General features: G+C 44.5%; 1 protein-coding gene, 1 non-coding gene and 1 pseudogene across 2 annotated transcripts; 2 read left to right on the plus strand and 1 right to left on the minus strand.

Annotated features, from left to right (window-relative positions):
- The first annotated feature begins 281 nt into the window (after window positions 1–281).
- LOC119291937 lies at window positions 282–3063 on the plus strand (annotated as a pseudogene).
- Window positions 3064–3993: 930 nt separating this feature from the next.
- On the plus strand, window positions 3994–6506 carry LOC119292931 (agamous-like MADS-box protein AGL80). The gene is made up of 2 exons (XM_037571580.1): window positions 3994–4020; window positions 5820–6506. Exons 1-2 carry the CDS (start codon window positions 3994–3996, stop codon window positions 6504–6506), a joined length of 714 nt encoding a protein of 237 aa, XP_037427477.1.
- TRNAP-AGG lies at window positions 4644–4715 on the minus strand. Its single transcript has one exon. It is a non-coding gene; the product is annotated as a tRNA-Pro (tRNA).
- Window positions 6507–21489: the final 14983 nt, after the last annotated feature.

Consider the following 21489-nt stretch of genomic DNA (forward strand, 5'->3'; position numbering starts at 1 on the left):
TTCTAAATGTTTTTGAAGGTTAAAACGACAATTTTCCAATCCATGGAGCTGAATGGCTTCGTAGAGCTCAGTACCAGTGACTGGTCGCCCTAATTTTTTAAACGCTTTTGAAGGTTAAAGCGACAATTTTCCAATCCATGAAATTTAACAGACAGATGTATGTGGGATTAGGGGAGTAATATTTTTTCCAAACGTTTTTTGAAGCTTAAAGCGACAATTTTCGAATCCATGGAGTTAAATGGGGTCGTAGAGCTCACTGTCTCACTCACTGTTCGCTCCATCTATCCCCAACCCTAACCCTCGATCCCCTTCCTCCAACCCCAGCCGCCATGGCGACGCCGCCGCCGCCGACCATTCCCGACGAGCTCCTGGAGGAGATCTTCATCCGCCTGCCCACCCCGGACGCGCTCGCCCGCGCCTCCGCCGCCTGCACCTCCTTCCGCCGCGTCATCAAAGGCCGAGCCTTCCGCCGCCGCTTCCGCACGCTGCATCGCCCTCCCCTCCTCGGCTTCATGGACGCGGGCGGATTCCACCCCGCCCAGGCGCCGTACCCCTCCGCCCCGCTCGCCGGCGCCCTCACCCCCTGCGCAGCCGATTTCTCCTTCGTCCCGGCCGTCGTCTCTTCTTCCTCCTACTTCGTGCCGCCGGGCGTCCAAGACGACGGGGAAGGCCCCCGTTGGCGCCCCTGCGACGTCCGCGACGGCCGCGTCCTCCTCGATTGAAGATCCTTCTACCCTCGTTCCGTCCAGATATGGACCTACCGCGAAGACGGCCGCGAGGTGAGCCTCCTCTTGGACTCCAGGGAGATCGGTGACAACGAACTCTGTGACCGCCTCACGTGGACCAAACGGGAGCGCTGCAATGCTGCCGACTTCAAACCTCGCCGTCTGTGACCCCCTGTCTAGCAGATACGAGCTGCTTCCAACCATACCCGAGGACCTCGCCGCCCAGCCGCAGGAGTGCCTTTGGGATTTCCAGGCCGTGCTTGCTCCCAACACCAGCGATGACGGCGAGGAACAGCCCTTCAAGGTGATATGCGTAGCAAGATACACGACGAAGCTTGTCCTCTTTGTCTTCCCGTCCACAACTATGCAATGGTCTATGGTCCAGCCTCCCATTTTCCCTTCTTTGGAACACATGTCCTGTTTTGACTGCGTGCGTGGCTGCTTCTACTGGACACAGCCTTCTGGCTGGAGCGACCATTTGATGGTGCTGGACACGTGCACCATGAGGTTTTCCACTGTCGACCTTCTCACCGGCTGCCATGTGGAGCTCAGCAATCTGCCTGACAAGAGCCGTGGCCGTCGTAGCCTAAATGCCGTTGTGATGGGCAGGGAAGGAGCCCTTGAGATGTTTTCCCTTGTCTGTCAACATGGATCCTTTGCCATCTACCATACCTCTCTAAAGAATAATTCGCAGGAATGGAAGTTAGAGAAGATCATACAGCTTCCTGGGCAGTATCATTCCATTTGCACAATGCGTGCAGCCGAGGGATTCTTGTTCTTCCGAGGCGCTCCAGAAGGTATTCATGTTGGGAATGTGGATTGTTACTCAATGGAGGTCAAGACTTATGAAATTACCAAAGTCTGCACAAAGATGGAGAATACCTTCAACCCCAGACGTACCCTCCCATACTTTAGCTTCCCACCGCTGTTATCGGAACCAACTATCTGATCAACTGGTAAGCCTAATTGTTTCAGTTTATGTTGCCATTGGGTGCATGCTTTGCTTGCCCTATTTGCATGGTTATATAGGGAATTAATTATTGTTCTATTGGGCTTGACTACCTCGTCAAACTAGCTAGGACAGGTGGCCAATTGATGGTTTTAAGCCTAATTATCTCAATTGGGTGCATGCGTTGCTTGTTCTGCTCACATGGTTATGTAGAAAATTAATTGTTGTTCTATTGGGCATGGCTACCTTGTGAAACTAGCTAGAAGAGGTAGCTAGTTGATGGTTTTAAACTGATGTCTGAGCACTCTTTATTGACCTTGTTCTGTTTTCTAGAGCATAGAGTTCACATGTTATGGTCTGCTATTTTTTTATTTATCTTGCTTCACTGCAATAACTGTGCAATTGGGCATGGCTATAGGATTCTTGGGAAGCACGAATAAGCTTTTGCGCCTTTGTTCTTAAGCTATATTTTACTGTGTAATTTTGCAGATAGGAAAGATTCCCATTGCACCAACTGTGCACTTGCTTCACATTTCTACTCCCATGGTTATATAGAAAGTTAATTATTGTTCTATAGGGCTTGACTACCTTCTCAAACTAGCTAGGACAGGTAGTCAATTCATGGTTTGATTCTGCATGCATGTTTAACTCCCATGTATGTGATTAAGAATGCTAACTGCAAAGAAAGATTACACACTAGTTTCGACAGCTAGTTTTTGTTGTTCCATATCTTAGGAGAGAAAATGGCTTTCGCGCTTGCATCTTTATGTAGGAAGTACATCGTTAGTCATACTTACCAGTTAGCACTCACTACACATGATTCATTCAGTTGAATGAAGATGTTCAAAACAAGAATGTTGCATAACCTGTAAGTTGATGTTTGAAGGCCCTGAGTCTTCTATTTGTGAGCACTCCTTATTTACCATGTTCTGTTTCCAAGAACAGATAGCGTTCACCTGTTATGGTCTGCCAATTTTTGTGTATACTGCAAAATGAGCAGCTTCGGCACCTTTGTTCCTAAGTTATGTTATACTCCGCGGTTTAGCACATGCCTCCTTCCTAAGAAATTGGGATAGAGAAATTTCCCATTGCATCAACTGCAGTTGCTTCAGTTTTCTAACTAAGTTCATTTATGCAGATCTGAGCTCGCTTGCTAGTTGTTTTGGTCTTGCTTGGGCGATCTACACCTGGGGTTGGATGGCGGATGTTCAAGATTGTCATGTTGTGGTTTGACATGTCTGTATTAGTATGAATGTAAGCAGGATATGCTGTCAGCAAGTTGAGTTTGACCAACACTGAGGTCTAAGACTCCGGTTTATATTATGTACTGATGTTTGTGTTGCAAGACTTCGGCTTATGTTCCCTCTTTTAATCCATGTCCTTGGTCTAGATGAACTAGCTTTTATCTGCATGAGTGAATGAGTTCATCTGTAACCCCTTGTAGATGAACTGAGCATGGATGTTTTGTGCAAATGAGGACTGGCTGTAATAGAGGTGGATATCATACAAACATCAACTTCCAGAGCTTCAGGTTTCTCACAAAGATGTGGTCCTCTATCAAACTTGAGGTTTCTCTCTACCTTGCCCACAAATTTGGCAGCTGTTCTAAATTTTCTAGACCTGTGGCTAGGTGGTTCAGGATCCTCCACGCGCCTAGGTGGCTAGGTAGTATAAGTTGGGAACTTATGACTAGTATAAGTTGGTATTTGTTGCGAGGTGGATGTGGAGTACCAAAATGAGTTAGTCAATTTCTGAGCACATATGAGTGCCCTGTATTTGCGAGTTCGGTGCAGTTTTATGCTTATCTACTCCTATTCTGGTACCGGAGCAAATAACTTTTCCCAAGTGTAGTTTCTGAATCTAAACTGTCCTATAATCCCTTCCTTCCTGTTTCGCTTGCTTTTCATCAAAATACTGGCTAATTATGTTCGTGGCGGCAATGGCATTGGGACCTTTATAAGCTTATACGATGGGGACCTTTTTCCTCCGTCCATCTTGTGCTCTCTAACTAGTGCTTGTATCGATCTATTGTAGGTCTGTCAATGACATATTCATGGCATGGATATTGCTGTGAAGTGGACGAGCATGATATTTTGTGGATTTTGTGTCCATTCACGAGTTCAATGCATTTATGTTTATCTATTCCAAAATCTGGCACCGAAGCGATAACTTTTCCAAGTCGATAAATAACTACACCCCTACTGCGGCTCATCTAAAATGTCGTCCTATTTGTAACCCCTTCCTTTTTTGTATCAGTCGCTTTTCATCAGAATAAGCATTGGTTACTGACTACTCGTTATATATGTTTGTGCCTAGGCAATGGCATTGGTGATGGTCACAGTGAAGGTAAAGCATTGGATAATTCTCCTATATAAGATGTTCTTTTCTCCTAATGGGATATTCATCGCTGGTTGCTATGCCGTGGTGTCTGAAAAGACAAGTGGACCTCAAGTTTTTTTATGCTCTTGGTGGATATTTATCTGAGCTGGTTTACTGTTTCAGACTGCGGTTTTGCTTGATTGTTTTTTCCTCTCATGGAATGGAAGCATTAGATAGCCCTTCCTGTGATTCATAAGGCGCTCGCCCTATTTTTCCAGGTTGATCGATGGTGGTAACTGTATACACCTATTCCAATAGCTAGATTCAGAAACTATATATGCTTTGGCACTAGACTAGACATGAATAATATTGTTGGTCATTCTGCGTTGCTGGAAGGCTTAACTACTGCGACATGATCGAGCCCCGATCGATGCTTACGAACATCGTGTGGTCATTTATTTATTTTGTCAGACTGATGTTAACTCTGTTGGAAGTCAAAGTGTGACTCCTTGATGAGACGTTCATGAACTATTTACAATTGAGAGGGGTGGGGGGGAAGGCCCTTGAAAGGGGAATTTGGCATCTATAGGTTGATTTTCATGACATATATAGTTCGCTAGCTAAAATGGTAAAAAAAATGAGAAAAAGGAGGGGCATTCCGAGAATTGAACTCGGGACCTCTCGCACCCTAAGCGAGAATCATACCACTAGACCAAATGCCCTTTGACGCAGATTTTATTTTGGGAACACAATATCAAGGGTGGTCATTATTAGACCAGCCTGGGATAAAAATTCTGCCGAGCCCCAAAACGTTTATCATTTATGCGCCTGAGTCGACCGGTCAGTGATAATGCTCATCACTGACGCGTGGTTAGTGGCCCATCAATGATAAGGTGTAAGTGGTTCTGAATCTATAGTAGTGAGATGTTGTGACGGCTCGGTATCTTGGAAGTACTGATATGGATATCGTGTGTGTCTGTGTTTAAAGGGGTGAGTGTATGTGTGTTGCTGGATATGTCGTGGTTTTACTATCAAAGTCATTCAACCTTTTGTATTTATTTTCTATGTTCTTTTGTGGGGCACAAAGCATGGCAACGTATCTTGTTTTGTTTATCTCATCTTAGTCCACAACTAACCAAACATAGCAACCTTTTGATAGATGAATGGATTCTTTCTTTTTCATGTATTTTCTGGTCTCCTTTTTGGGCCGGTTGGTTGAATACTTTGAAAATCTTAGTAGTATGAGAGTTAGTGCAATAGGATTTGAGCCTGTTCATTTTTTATTCTTTCCTCCGAGCTTTCTTTGTTCCTTCCAGCGATGTGGTTTTTGTGTGAGTATTTTTACTTGTTTCGTACAAAATTAGTGTCTTTATGGGCCTGACCGATAGGAGCAAGGCTTGTGTTCGGTCCATTCATTTGCACGGCTTGATGGGCTTAGAAAGTTGTCATTATGTCGTGTGTGAAGCGTTCGGGTGCAAGCGGACACATCACGGGGAAACCACTAGCACCCGTATGATATGTCTCGCTCCCGTCATATGGGGGAACGGTGATGTGCTATCACGTCCAAGTTAGTAGGTTTAAATTGACGGCAAATTTACAGATGAGCACAATTAAGGTCGGGTCAGAGATCTGCTAGATATTCAATCGCGTTCACAAGTACTAAATAAGGCAATCTTCTTTGTACCTATCACAATAAACTCTTACCAAATGACAGTGATCCCTCCACTATAAATCTACCCCTCCTCCCTCGCCGAAACCAGCAACTTTCTTTTCCTTCGCTGGTTTTATCCTCTTGCCAACAATGGTTCACAACGTGACCCCTCCAGTACATCCCCGATGAATCGACCCGGTGCCATAGATTCAAGAAGCGCTTCAAAGGCCTAATGAAGAAGGTGGACGAACTAGCCATCCTGTGCGATGTCAAGACCTGCATACTGGTGTACGACGAGGGCAAGGCGGCGCCGGAGGTGTTCCTTTCCCGGGCCGAGGCGGTGGATATCCTGAATCAATTCAAAAGCATGCCAGAGTTGGGGCAGTGCAAGAAGGTGATTAACCAGGAGGGCTTCACCGCCAAGCGCATTAACAAGCTCCGGGACCAGGTCGACAAGACCCGCCGCGAGTGCGAGGACGGCGAGATCAGGTACCTCCTTCACAAAACCATGCATGGCGACCACTCAGGCCTCGTTGGCCTCAACATCAAGGAGCTCACCAGAGTTGGCTACAAGGTGGACATGCTTCTCAAGAGCATCAGTCAACGCATGGCAAAAATCCATTCCCAGGTGCCGCCGCCAACTCCATGTGTCACCACCGACATCATTGACATGGGGTCTCCAGTGTTGTATCCGACACCACCTCAGCAGCAGGAGGGCCGGCCTGACATGGTGAGCTCCGCATGGGACCTCGACACCCTGGTCTATAGTGGCTATGCCGGCGCCAACTTCTCTAGCAGTGATATGATGCAGATGTTGTCCTTTGATATGGGGTTCGGTTCTAGTCATTCCCCTCCCATGTAACCAGGAGGCCAGCTACATGCGCCGATCTCATCTCATTTTTATTTGGCTTTGGTGGTTAGGACGAGACATTGAGTTAATTTCTTGAAATTCCTATATTCGTCTATGAGCTTCGTTGTATTCATCTTGTTCTTTGAGCCAAATCATATTTAACTCCAATGTAATCATTGAAATTGTTATTCAGTTGATCTCTTCCCTAGATTGTTTGTTTGATCTCTGTTGTTTAGTTGGTCCTAAATCTTGAGTTGCACCTATTTTTTTGTGTCGGCGCCTTGTTTTTTTAATAAAAACTTTCAATCTATTCGTCATCAATCATGATAGTACAATAAATACCAAAAATAATAAAAATTACATCCAGATCCGTAAACCGCCTAGTGACGGCCACAAACACTGAAGCGAGCCAAGGCATGCCGCTATCATCGCTCCTCCCTCAATGGAGCCGGGCAAAACTTATTGAAGTAGACAGTCGGGAAATCGTCGGTCAGCACCTTGTTTTCTCAGGCATAGTTGCACCCGCTACGTGATAGACAATTGCTTTTAATTTCATGCTATTTTTGGTGTATGTTTTTTCGGGAAAGAAGTGAGTTGAAGATTTGTTCTCCTAGAGCCAGCTAAATTTGATGGATGATTAATATTTTCCTGGATAAATATTTGTGAACTAGTTACCTTTTGTGACTTAATTACATGATGACAGCTCGCTACACGCAAACATCAGAAATAGCCATGCTCTACATTGTGCTCTCCTTAGTTGGAGTCATGTTCTCTATTCGTCAGAACGTTCTTTGTTCTTTAGACCCACAAGAGGATAACAAAAGAGCTCGTGTGTTGCAACATGATAAAAAATAAAACACGCTCCTAACCCAATAACCATGTCTTAAGACGTCAATACATCCACGTCCTTCATTTCAACACGATATCATGTCTATGGTGCCGCTTATCCTCCTTGTCACCCCCGTCGACAGTGGCCTTAGTGCTCACACAATCAGTGACTTTTGTTTTTCTTTGACTTAAAGGTGGACCATGGGCTAATTGCTAGAAAAGGTAGGGGTTTCTCCAAAAACATGCAAAAAAGATTCGTTTTTAACTTAAATGTGTATTGTAGGTTAATTATGAGAAAAGGCGGGGGTTTTCTGTAAAACTACATGACAGACGGGCTAGGGATGGCAAAGGGTAGGGTATGGGCGGGTACGACCCTTTTCTACCCAAACCCATACCCAAATCTTTTTTCTATACCCACCCACTTCTATATCCATGGGTACAAATTGGTACCCATGCCCATACCCATCGGGTATCCTATACCCAATGGTTTTTTTTCGATAAAGGGCGATTTTATTATCTCAAATGTAGCATCAAGCGGATACAAAACATTATGAGTAACACCCGGCCTCTGCATAACTAGGATGCACACAGCCAAACACCAAAGTCTGACACTCGAAAAAGTAAGAAAACCGACAAAACAGCAACAGTAGAGTCCTATGGACTGACACTTTGCCTATGTCGAACTCGGTGGTGGATCGATCCAGAGGTTATGCTTCCACCCATGTTGGGAAAAAACCTCCATAGCCGCCTGCTCCAACCGTGTACACACCGCCTTGAACAGCGGTTGGTGCTCTGCCAGTTGTAGTGTAGACCACGTATGAAGCGAGTGCATACAACGGAAAATAACCTGTAGAGGACAAGCATTTTTGTCATTAAAAATCAAATCATTTCTACATAGCCAAAGCGACGCTAGTAAGGCATACGCCCCCACCCTTATTAGCATTTTCAAACTATTTGAAATTCCGTCCAACCAATGACCAAATATATTGGCAATACTCGTTGGCGGATACAAATTTGACGATATTTGGATGACTGACCATGTAGAACATGCAAACTTGCATTGGAAAAAGAGGTGTTTGATTGTCTCGTCATGAGCACAAAAGCAACACTTCTTACTTCCTGGCCAGTTGCGCCGTGCAAGATTGTCTTTGGTTAGCACAACTCCCCTACGAAGATACCACATAAAGATTTTAACTTTTAGTGGAATCTTAGACATCCAATTTTTTTTGTTATTATTCACTGGCACCTCGGAATGCATAAGCGCACGATACATTGAGTCTACTGTGTAAGACCCTGATGTTGTGAGTTTCCAGTGAAACGCATCCCGGCCTTGTGTCAGATTAATCGAATCCAGACGGGATAAAAGATTATGCCATGACAAAAGTCGAGGGCCAATCAAATCCCGCCTGAACGAAATATTCGGCGGGGATGAACTAAGCACTTGCGCAATAGTATTACTCTTATCGCGAGCAATGACATATAAGGCTGGGTATTGCTCTCGGAAACTGGCATTGCCTAGCCATATGTCTTCCCAGAAACGAACCTCTGACCCATCCATTATCACGAAAGACCCAAAGCGAAAAAGATGTTTCTTTGCCGCCATTAGGCCAGCCCAAAAGTGTGAGTTGCCAGGTTTCCAATAAGCCTGAGACACTGCCTTTTGGCCTAGATACTTGTTGCGCAAAATGGTTTGCCAAACACCATCCTCAGTAAGAAGTTTGAACAACCATTTACTAAGTAGGGCCTCATTATTGACCTGTAGGTCATGAATTCCAAGGCCACCTTGGTATTTCGGCCTACAAACCATGCTCCATTTGGCCAGCCTATATTTTTTCTTTTCACCGTCTCCCTGCCAAAAGAATCTGGATCTAAAATAGTCCAGTCTTTGGAGGACCCCTTTTGGGAGTTGGAAGAAAGAAAACATATAGAGAACTATATTTGTGAGGACAGAGTTAATTAAAACCAACCGTCCTCCAACTGAGAGCAACTTGCCTTTCCAACTGCTCAGTCGTTTCTCTAGATGCTCCTCAACATGCTTCCACTCCACAATGGTGAGACGCCGATAGTCAATTGGTATTCCCAGATATTTAATTGGGAATTGACCATCTGCACAACCAAACATGTCAGCGTAATCTGCAGCCGCCTCAACGGCTTCTCCAAAGCAGAAAAGTTCACTTTTATGGAAGTTAATTTTGAGCCCCGACATTTGCTCAAATGCTGAAAGCAAGAGTTTCAGGTTTCGAGCCTTGTCTAGGTCATGTTCCATAAAAAGAATTGTGTCACCGGCATATTGCAGAATAGAGAGACCACCATCCACAAGATGTGGCACTACTCCTGCAATCTGGCCGTCCTGCTTGGCGTGCTCAATCAGAATAGCCAACATGTCAACAACAATGTTAAATAACATTGGGGACATGGGGTCACCCTGCCGTAGTCCTTTTTTTTGTCTGGAAGTAATGGCCTAAATCATCATTGACTTTGATGGCCACACTACCTCCAGTTACAAAATTTTGGTCCATTGGCGCCATTTACCAAAGAAACCTTTCATTCTTAGGGCCTGTTGGAGGAAAGACCATTTGACCTTGTCATAGGCCTTCTCAAAGTCGATTTTAAATACTACTCCACTCATGTTTTTCCGGTGCATCTCATGAACGGTCTCATGCAAAATTACTATTACATCTAGTATATTCCTTCCTTGCATGAACGTTGTTGAGATGGCCGGACAACATGGTCAACTACCAAGTTTAACCTATTCGTAGCCACTTTGGTAAAGATCTTGAAGCTAACATTAAGGAGGCATATGGGTCTGAACTGCTGGATCTGTTCGGCCTGCTTAATCTTTGGCAACAAGACAATCTCGCCAAAGTTAAGTATGAATAGATCTAGTCGGTCGGCATGAAGACAATTAAACAACTCCAAAAGGTCAGTCTTGATGATATCCCAGAAATTCTGATAGAATTCTGCGGGGAAACCATCTGGGCCTGGAGCTTTGTTATGTTCCATTTGGAACACCGCCGCTCTCACCTCCTCTTCTGAGAATGGTGCCGTAAGGATACCATTTTCTTCTGCCGTGACTTGTGGAATATCATCCGTTCGAGTCTCGTCAAGGGTGAAGTTCCCCTCAGTCGGCGCGCCGAACAACGATTTATAGTATTTGGTGATATACTTTTTGAGCTCCTCCTGACCTTCGATCATCCCCTCATCTTGTTGGAGACTGTAAATACATTTCTTCCTATGTCACCCATTGGCGATCAATTGGAAGTATCTTGTATTACTATCACCCATCAATATGAGATCAGCTTTAGATCTCTGGTAGTATTTGATCTCCTCTTCTCGCAAAAGACGGGCGACCTTCTCATTAGATTGATTTTTTAATTCAATCTCTTGTTGAGATAAGGTGCGTGTCTCTGCAATCTTGTCGAGGTCGTCAATAATGGTAGAGAGCCGTTGTTTTTCTTTTTTATATATCCCGTTGGTGTGTTTTGCCCATCCAGGGAGGTGTTGCCTCATGGCCCTTATTTTAAAGTTCCATCTCTGAATAGGTGTGCGACCAACGGCGGGCTTCTCCCAAACATTCTTGATTATGTCTACAAATCCATCCCGATGCAGCCATCCCAATTCAAATTTGAAAGGGCGACGGGCTGCTGGGTTCATAGAGTTAGAATCCAGAATGATGGGTGCATGATCTGATAATGCCTCGATACGCTCTAGGGCTCGCACGGTTACCATAGGAAATTTTAGTTCCCATTCGGTGTCCATGAGTACCCTATCGAGCTTCTCATATGTCGGCACAGATCGGTTATTAGCCCAGGTGAACTGCCGCCCCGACATACGGACCTCCCGAAGATCCAAACTGTCTATCACAACATTGAATAGGAAGGGCCAATGAGTGTTGAAGCGGTCATTATTTTTCCCTTGTTGGTACCTAAGGATATTAAAGTCCCCTCCAATAATCATTGGATACGGGTTATCCTTAGCCAGGTTCACCAATTCACGAAGGATAGCCGATTTGTATTCATCTTGGGCAGCCCCATAGACCGCGACCAGGCTCCAAGTAAGATTATCAGCTCTGTTTCGTAAGTAAAATTTGATATGAAATTCACCTGTCGAAAAAGCCATAAGTCCATGGTCGTGGTCTGTATCCCAAGAAGGATTCCTCCAGACCTTCCACGAGCTGGTAGACTATGCCATGTGTAGTCGAAACCACCTGATAGGTGCTCGAGGACATTTGGCCGGAAGTCACATTTACCAGCCTCGGAAATTGCCACAAAGTCCAACCCATGTTCACGTACACAATCACTGACGTGTTTATGTTTAGCCAAGTCTGAGAGACCTCTGCTATTCCAAAACATGCCTCTCATGTGGAAACTCGGGTCTGAAGGAAATATGCCCTAGAAGCAATAATAAAGTTATTATTTATTTCCTCATATCATGATAAATGTTTATTATTCATGCTAGAATTGTATTAACCGGAAACATGATACATGTGTGAATACATAGACAAACATATAGTCACTAGTATGCCTCTACTTGACTAGCTCGTTAATCAAAGATGGTTATGTTTCCTAACCATAGACATGTGTTGTCATTTGATTAATGGGATCACATCATTAGGAGAATGATGTGATTGACATGACCCGTTCCGTTAGCCTAGCACTTGATCGTTTAGTATATTGCTATTGCTTTCTTCATGACTTATACATGTTCCTGTAACTATGAGAATTATGCAACTCCCGTTTACCGGAGGAACACTTTGGGTACTACCTAGGGGTGGACTAACGAGAAACTCGGCTCGTTAAGCTCGTACTCGTTAAGCTCGTGCTCGTTAAGGCTCGGCTCGTTAAGCTCGTTAAGATTAACGAGCAGAAAACCCTGCTCGGCTCGGCTCGTTTGAAGCTCGTTAAGCTCATGAGCGCTCGCGAGCGCTCGTTAACAGATTATAATGTGTTACGATATACATGATGAATGTGTAGGTGTGGTTTCCAAGACAAAATATGGTGACTATAAAAAGAAATGCAGTAGTTTGTTGCCTCATATGTCGATTAGATTGAATATATGGGCTGAGGTGCTACAAAAGTTTGTCACGTAAGATGAAAATATGTGTTGTGTTGTTACTAACGAGCTTAACGAGCTACTCGTGAGACTCGTTAGCTCGCTCGTTAAGCTCGTTAAGCTTAACAAGCTGAAATCAATGATTGGCTCTGTTCATTAAGAAGCGAGCTACGTGCTTAACGAGCCGAACTATCGAGCGCTCATTAAGCTCGCGAGTTACGAGCTTTTGGTCCAGCCCTAGTACTACCAAACGTCACAACGTAACTGGGTGATTATAAAGGAGTACTACAGGTGTCTCCGAAGGTACATGTTGAGTTGGCGTATTTCGAGATTAGGTTTTGTCACTCCGATTGTCGGAGAGGTATCTCTGGGCCCTCTCGGTAATGCACATCATTATAAGCCTTGCAAGCAATGTGACCAAATGAGTTGGTTACGGGATGATGCATTACGGAACGAGTAAAGAGACTTGCCGATAACGAGATTGAACTAGGTATTGGATACCGACGATCAAATCTCGGGGAAGTAACATACCGATGACAAAGGGAACAACGTATGTTGTTATGCGGTTTGACCGATAAAGATCTTCGTAGAATATGTAGGAACCAATATGGGCATCCAGGTTCCGCTATTGGTTATTGACCGAGAATAGTTCTAGGTCATGTCTACATAGTTCTCGAACCCGTAGGGTCCGCACGCTTAAATTTACGATGACAGTATTGTTATGAGTTTATAAGTTTTGATGTACCGAAGTTTGTTCGGAGTCCCGGATGTAATCACGGACATGACGAGGAGTCTCGAAATGGTCGAGACATAAAGATTGGTATATTGGAAGCATATGTTTGGACATCAGAAAGGTTCTGGGTGAAATCGGGATTTTACCGGAACACCGGGGGGTTACCGGAACCCTCCCGGGGGTTAATGGGCCTTAGTGGGCCATGAGGGAAAAGAGGAGGGCCGGCCAGGGCAGGCCGCGCGCCCCCTCCCCCCTAGTCCGAATAGGACAAGGAAGGGGGGGGCGGCGCCCCCCTTTCCTCTTTCCCCTCCCCCCTTTCCTTCTCCACCAAGGCAAGAGGGGGGAGTCCTACTCCCGGTGGGAGTAGGACTCCTCCAGGCGCACCCCAAGGGGGGCGACCGCACCTCCCCCTCCCTCCTTTATATAAAGCCGGCAGGGGGCACCCCATAACACACAAGTTGATCTACGGATCGTTCCTTAGCCGTGTGCGGTGCCCCCCTCCACCATATTCCACCTCAGTCATATCGTCGCGGAGTTTAGGCAAAGCCCTGCGCCGGTAGTACATCATCATTGTCACCACACCGTCGTGCTGACGGAACTCATCCCCGAAGCTTTGCTGGATCGGAGCCCGGGGATCGTCATCGAGCTGAACGTGTGCTGAACTCGGAGGTGCCGTACGTTCGATGCTTGGATCGGTCGGATCGTGAAGACGTACGACTACATCAACCGCGTTGTGCTAACGCTTCCGCTTACGGTCTACGAGGGTACGTGGACAACACTCTCCCCTCTCGTTGCTATGCCATCACCATGATCTTGCGTGTGCGTAGGAATTTTTTTGAAATTACTACGTTCCCTAACAGTGGTATCAGAGCCTAGGTTTTATGCGTTGATGTTATATGCACGAGTAGAACACAAGTGAGTTGTGGGCGATACAAGTCATACTGCTTACCAGCATGTCATACTTTGGTTCGGCGGTATTGTGAGATGAAGCGGCCCGGACCGACATTACGCGTACGCTTACGCGAGACTGGTTTCACCGTTGCGAGCACTCGTGCTTAAAGGTGACCGGCGGGTGTCTGTCTCTCTCACTTTAGCTGAATCGAGTGTGGCTACGCCCGGTCCTTGCGAAGGTTAAAACAACACCAACTTGACGAACTATCGTTGTGGTTTTTATGCGTAGGTAAGAACGGTTCTTGCTAAAGCCCGTAGCAGCCACGTAAAATTTGCAACAACAAAGTAGAGGACGTCTAACTTGTTTTTACAGGGCATGTTGTGATGTGATATGGTCAAGACGTGATGCTATATTATATTGTATGAGATGATCATGTTTTGTAACCGAAGTTATCGGCAACTGGCAGGAGCCATATGGTTGTCGCTTTATTGTATGAAATGCAAACGCCCTGTAATTGCTTTACTTTATCTCTAAGTGGTAGTGATAGTCATAGAAGCAATAGATGGCGTAACGACAATGATGCTACGATGGAGATCAAGGTGTCGCACCGGTGACGATGGTGATGATGACGGTGCTTCGAAGATGGAGATCACAAGCACAAGATGATGATGGCCATATCATATCACTTATATTGATTGCATGTGATGTTTATCCTTTATGCATCTTATCTTGCTTTGATTGACGGTAGCATTTTAAGATGATCTCTCACTAATAATCAAGAAGTGTTCTCCCTGAGTATGCACCGTTGCGAAAGTTCTTCGTGCTGAGACACCACGTGATGATCGGGTGTGATAGGCTCTACGTTCAAATACAACTGGTGCAAAACAGTTGCACATGCGGAATACTCAGGTCATACTTGACGAGCCTAGCATATACAGATATGGCCTCGGAACACGGAGACCGAAAGGTCGAGCGTGAATCATATAGTAGATATGATCAACATAGTGATGTTCACCATTGAAACTACTCCATCTCACGTGATGATCGGACATGGTTTAGTTGATTTGGATCATGTGATCACTTAGATGACTAGAGAGATGTCTATCTAAGTGGGAGTTCTTAAGTAATATGATTAATTGAACTTAAATTTATCATGAAACTTAGTACCTGATAGTATTTTGCTTATCTATGTTTGTTTGTAGATAGATGGCTCGTGCTGTTGTTCCGTTGAATTTTAATGCGTTCCTTGAGAAAGCAAAGTTGAAAGATGATGGTAGCAATTACACGGACTGGGTCCATAACCCGAGGATTATCCTCATTGCTGCACAGAAAAATTACGTCCTGGAAGCACCGTTGGGTGTCAGGCCTGCTGCTGATGCAACTGACGACGTTAAGAACGTCTGGCAGAGCAAAGCTGATGACTGCTCGATAGTTCAGTGTGCCATGCTTTACGTCTTAGAACCGGGTCTTCAACAACGTTTTGAACGTCATGGGGCATATGAGATGTTCCAGGAGTTGAAGTTAATATTTCAAGCAAATGCCCGGATTGAGAGATATGAAGTCCCCAATAAGTTCTACAGCTGCAAGATGGAGGAGAATAGTTCTGTCAGTGAACACATACTCAAAATGTCTGGGTATAATAATCACTTGATTCAACTGGGAGTTAATCTTCCTAATGATAGTGTCATTGACAGAATTCTTCAATCACTGCCACCAAGCTACAAGAGCTTCGTGATGAACTATAATATGCAAGGGATGAACAAGACTATTCCCGAGCTCTTCGTGATGCTAAAAGCCGCGGAGGTAGAAATCAAGAAGGAGCATCAAGTGTTGATGGTTAACAAGACCACCAGTTTCAAGAAAAAGGGCAAAGGAAAGAAGAAGGGGAACTTCAAAAAGAACAGCAAGCAAGTTGCTGCTCAAGAGAAGAAACCCAAGTCTGGACCTAAGCCTGAAACTGAGTGCTTCTACTGCAAGCAGACTGGACACTGGAAGCGGAACTGCCCCAAGTATTTGGCGGATAAGAAGGATGGCAAAGTGAACAAAGGTATATGTGATTGATGTGTACCTTACTAATGCTCGCAGTAGCACCTGGGTATTTGATACTGGTTCTATTGCTAATATTTGCAACTCGAAACAGGGACTACGGATTAAGCGAAGATTGGCTAAGGACGAGGTGACGATGCGCGTGGGAAATGGTTCCAAAGTCGATGTGATCGCGGTCGGCACGCTACCTCTACATCTACCATCGGGATTAGTTTTAGACCTAAATAATTGTTATTTGGTGCCAGCGTTAAGCATGAACATTATATCTGGATCTTGTTTGATGCGAGACGGTTATTCATTTAAATCAGAGAATAATGGTTGTTCTATTTATATGAGTAATATCTTTTATGGTCATGCACCCTTGAAGAATGGTCTATTTTTATTAAATCTCAATAGTAGTGATACACATATTCATAGTGTTGAAACCAAAAGATGCAGAGTTAATAATGATAGTGCAACTTATTTGTGGCACTGCCGTTTAGGTCATATCGGTGTAAAGCGCATGAAGAAACTCCATACTGATGGGATTTTGGAATCACTTGATTATGAATCACTTGGTACTTGTGAACCGTGCCTCATGGGCAAGATGACTAAAGCGTCGTTCTCCGGAACTATGGAGCGAGCAACTGATTTGTTGGAAATCATACATACTGATGTTTGTGGTCCAATGAATGTTGAGGCTCGCGGCGGATATCGTTATTTTCTCACCTTCACAGATGATTTGAGCAGATATGGGTATATCTACTTGATGAAACACAAGTCTGAAACATTTGAAAAGTTCAAAGAATTTTAGAGTGAAGTAGAAAATCATCGTAACAGGAAAATAAAATTTCTACAATCTGATCGTGGAGGAGAATATTTGAGTTACGAGTTTGGTCCACGAGAAACACCACAACGAAATGGTGTGTCCGAACGTCGTAATCGTACTTTACTAGATATGGTGCGATCTATGATGTCTCTTACTGATTTACCACTATCGTTTTGGGGTTATGATTTAGAGACGGCCGCATTCACGTTAAATAGGGCACCATCAAAATCCGTTAAGACAACACCTTATGAACTATGGTTTGGCAAGAAACCAAAGTTGTCGTTTCTTAAAGTTTGGGGCTGCGATGCTTATGTGAAGAAACTTCAACCAGATAAGCTCGAACCCAAATCGGAGAAATGTGTCTTCATAGGATACACAAAAGAGACTATTGGGTACACCTTCTATCATAGATCTGAGGGCAAAATTTTCGTTGCTAAAATCGGATCCTTTCTAGAGAAAGAGTTTCTCTCGAAAGAAGTGAGTGGGAGGAAAGTAGAACTTGATGAGATAACTGTATCTACTCCCTTATTGGAAAGTAGTTCATCACAAGAAACGGTTCCTGTGACAACTACACCAACTAGTGAGGAAGCTAATGATATTGATCATGAAACTTCAGATCAAGTTTCTACTGAAGCTCGTAGGTCTACCAGATTAAGATCCGCACCAGAGTGGTACGGTAATCCAATTCTGGAAGTCATGTTGCTTGACCATGATGAACCTACGAACTATGAGGAAGCGATGATGAGCCCAGATTCCGCAAAATGGCTAGAGGCCATGAAATCTGAGATGGGATCCATGTATGAAAACAAAGTATGGACTTTGGTTGACTTGCCCGATGATCGGCAAGCCATTGAGAATAAATGGATTTTTAAGAAGAAGACTGACGCTGATGGTAATATAACTGTCTATAAAGCTTGACTTGTTGCAAAAGGTTTTCGACAAGTTCAAGGGGTTGACTACGATGAGACTTTCTCACCCGTAGCGATGCTTAAGTCTGTCCGAATCATGTTAGCTATTGCTGCATTTCATAATTATGAAATTTGGCAAATGGATGTCAAAACTGCATTCTTGAATGGATTTCTGGAAGAAGAGTTGTATATGATGCAGCCAGAAGGTTTTGTAGATCCAAAAGGTGCTAACAAAGTGTGCAAGCTCCAGCGTTCCATTTATGGACTGGTGCAAGCATCTCGGAGTTGGAATAAACGCTTTGATAGTGTGATCAAAGCATATGGTTTTATACAGACTTTTGGAGAAGCCTGTATTTACAAGAAAGTGAGTGGGAGCTCTGTAGCATTTCTGATATTATATGTAGATGACATATTATTAATTGGAAATGATATAGAATTTCTAGATAGCATAAAGGAATACTTGAATAAAAGTTTTTCAATGAAAGACCTCGGTGAAGCTGTTTATATATTGGGCATCAAGATCTATAGAGATAGATCAAGACACTTAATAGGACTTTCACAAAGTACATACCTTGATAAAATTTTGAAAAAGTTCAAAATGGATCAGGCAAAGAAAGGGTTCTTGCCCGTACTACAAGGTGTGAAGTTGAGTCAAACTCAATGCCCGACCACAGCAGAAGATAGAGAGAAAATGAAAGATGTTCCCTATGCTTCAGCCATAGGCTCTATCATGTATGCAATGCTATGTACCAGACCTGACGTATGCTTAGGAATAAGCTTGGCAGGAAGGTACCAAAGTAATCCAGGAGTGGATCACTGGACAGCGGTCAAGAACATCCTGAAATACCTGAAAAGGACTAAGGATATGTTTCTCGTATATGGAGGTGACAAAGAGCTAGTCGTAAATGGTTACGTCGATGCAAGCTTTGACACTGATCCGGACGATTCTAAATCGCAAACCGGATACGTGTTTTTATTAAACGGTGGAGCTGTAAGTTGGTGCGGTTCTAAACAAAGCGTCGTGGCGGGATCTACATGTGAAGCGGAGTACATAGCTGCTTCGGAAGCAGCAAATGAAGGAGTCTGGATGAAGGAGTTCATTTCCGATCTAGGTGTCATACCTAGTGCATCGAGACCAATGAAAATCTTCTGTGACAATACTGGTGCAATTGCCTTGGCAAAGGAATCCAGATTTCACAAGAGGACCAAGCACATCAAGAGACGCTTCAATTCCATTCGGGACCAAGTCCAAGTGGGAGACATAGAGATTTGCAAGATACATACGGATCTGAATGTTGCAGACCCGTTGACTAAGCCATTCTCACGAGCAAAACATGATCAGCACCAAGACTCCATGGGTGTTAGAATCATTACTATGTAATCTAGATTATTGACTCTAGTGCAAGTGGGAGACTGAAGGAAATATTCCCTAGAAGCAATAATAAAGTTATTATTTATTTCCTCATATCATGATAAATGTTTATTATTCATGCTAGAATTGTATTAACCAGAAACTCCCGTCTCTTTCTCTCTAGCAGTGCCGGTGGCGTCGTCTGAAGGAAATATGCCCTAGAGGCAATAATACAGTTATTATTTTATTTTCTTATATCATGATAAATGTTTATTATTCATTCTAAAATTGATTAACCGGAAACTTAGTACATGTGTGAATACATAGACAAACATATAGTCACTAGTATGCCTCTACTTGACTAGCTCGTTAATCAAAGATGGTTATGTTTCCTAACCATAGACATGTGTTGTCATTTGATTAATGGGATCACATCATTAGGAGAATGATGTGATTGACATGACCCGTTCCGTTAGCCTAGCACTTGATCGTTTAGTATATTGCTATTCCTTTCTTCATGACTTATACATGTTCCTGTAACTATGAGAATTATGCAACTCCCGTTTACCGGAGGAACACTTTGGGTACTACCAAACGTCACAACGTAACTGGGTGATTATAAAGGAGTACTACAGGTGTCTCCGAAGGTACATGTTGAGTTGGCGTATTTCGAGATTAGGTTTTGTCACTCCGATTGTCGGAGAGGTATCTCTGGGCCCTCTCGGTAATGCACATCATTATAAGCCTTGCAAGCAATGTGACCAAATGAGTTGGTTACGGGATGATGCATTACGGAACGAGTAAAGAGACTTGCCGATAACGAGATTGAACTAGGTATTGGATACCGATGATCAAATCTCGGGCAAGTAACATACCGATGACAAAGGGAACAACGTATGTTGTTATGCGGTTTGACCGATAAAGATCTTCGTAGAATATGTAGGAACCAATATGGGCATCCAGGTTCCGCTATTGGTTATTGACCAAGAATAGTTCTAGGTCATGTCTACATAGTTCTCGAACCCGTAGGGTCCGCACGCTTAAAGTTACGATGATAGTATTGTTATGAGTTTATAAGTTTCGATGTATCGAAGTTTGTTCGGAGTCCCGGATGTAATCACGGACATGACGAGGAGTCTCGAAATGGTCGAGACATAAAGATTGATATATTGGAAGCATATGTTTGGACATCGGAAAGGTTCCGGGTGAAATCGGGATTTTACCGGAACACCGGGGGGTTACCGGAACCCTCCCGGGGGTTAATGGGCCTTAGTGGGCCATGAGGGAGAAGAGGAGGGCCGGCCAGGGCAGGCCGCGCGCCCCCTCCCCCCTAGTCCGAATAGGACAAGGAAGGGGGGGGCGGCGCCCCCCTTTCCTCTTTCCCCTCCCCCCTTTCCTTCTCCACCAAGGCAAGAGGGGGGAGTCCTACTCCCGGTGGGAGTAGGACTCCTCCAGGCGCACCCCAAGGGGGCCGGCCGCACCTCCCCCTCCCTCCTTTATATACGGGGGCAGGGGGGCACCCCATAACACACAAGTTGATCTACAGATCGTTCCTTAGCCGTGTGCGGTGCCCCCCTCCACCATATTCCACCTCGGTCATATCGTCGTGGAGTTTAGGCAAAGCCCTACGCCGGTAGTACATCATCATCGTCACCACGCCGTCGTGCTGATGGAACTCATCCTCGAAGCTTTGCTGGATCGGAGCCCGGGGATCGTCATCGAGCTGAACGTGTGCTGAACTCGGAGGTGCCGTACGTTCGGTGCTTGGATCGGTCGGATCGTGAAGACGTACGACTACATCAACCGCGTTGTGCTAACGCTTCCGCTTACGGTCTACGAGGGTACGTGGACAACACTCTCCCCTCTCGTTGCTATGCCATCACCATGATCTTGCATGTGCGTAGGAATTTTTTTGAAATTACTACGTTCCCCAACAGGGTCGATGTGGAACATTTCGCCTTCTTGGGCGGTTTTTGTTTCTTTTTTGAGGAATGCAATTTAGATTTACGCGAAGACGCCGTGAAGTCACAAAACATGGACCCAGGTCTTGCTTCATCTAAACCAACCTCGGTAACCTCACCAACCAAGTGGGAGATAAGCGGACCATCATATTTGGCATCCGTTTCATCTTCCTCCTCGGTCTCAGGGTTAGGTGGGGTGCTATTACACTTTGGAGAAACCTTTAAACGGTCAATCTCCATATTTTTAAGTGCCCCAACCGACATATTAATTTCATTATCATTTCTTCCCATAGATATACCAACATTATTTAAGCTAGAGGAAATGTGGGTATTCAAAAATGAAAGAAAAGATTGAGGAGACGAGGTACCTGGTGTGGGGTCCAAATTCCTCGAGGCCTGTCGATGCATTGCCTTTA

The sequence above is a fragment of the Triticum dicoccoides genome, chromosome 4B (assembly GCF_002162155.2).
Source record: "Triticum dicoccoides isolate Atlit2015 ecotype Zavitan chromosome 4B, WEW_v2.0, whole genome shotgun sequence".
In the NCBI taxonomy this organism is placed as follows: domain Eukaryota; kingdom Viridiplantae; phylum Streptophyta; class Magnoliopsida; order Poales; family Poaceae; genus Triticum; species Triticum dicoccoides.

Excerpts from the sequence above, each read along its gene's own strand:
- LOC119292931 (XM_037571580.1), top strand. The coding sequence starts at position 3,994 with ATGGCATTGGTGATGGTCACAGTGAAG. Across the intron at positions 4,021-5,819 it reads TGGTGATGGTCACAGTGAAG|TACATCCCCGATGAATCGAC; the intron begins GTAAAGCATTGG and ends TGACCCCTCCAG.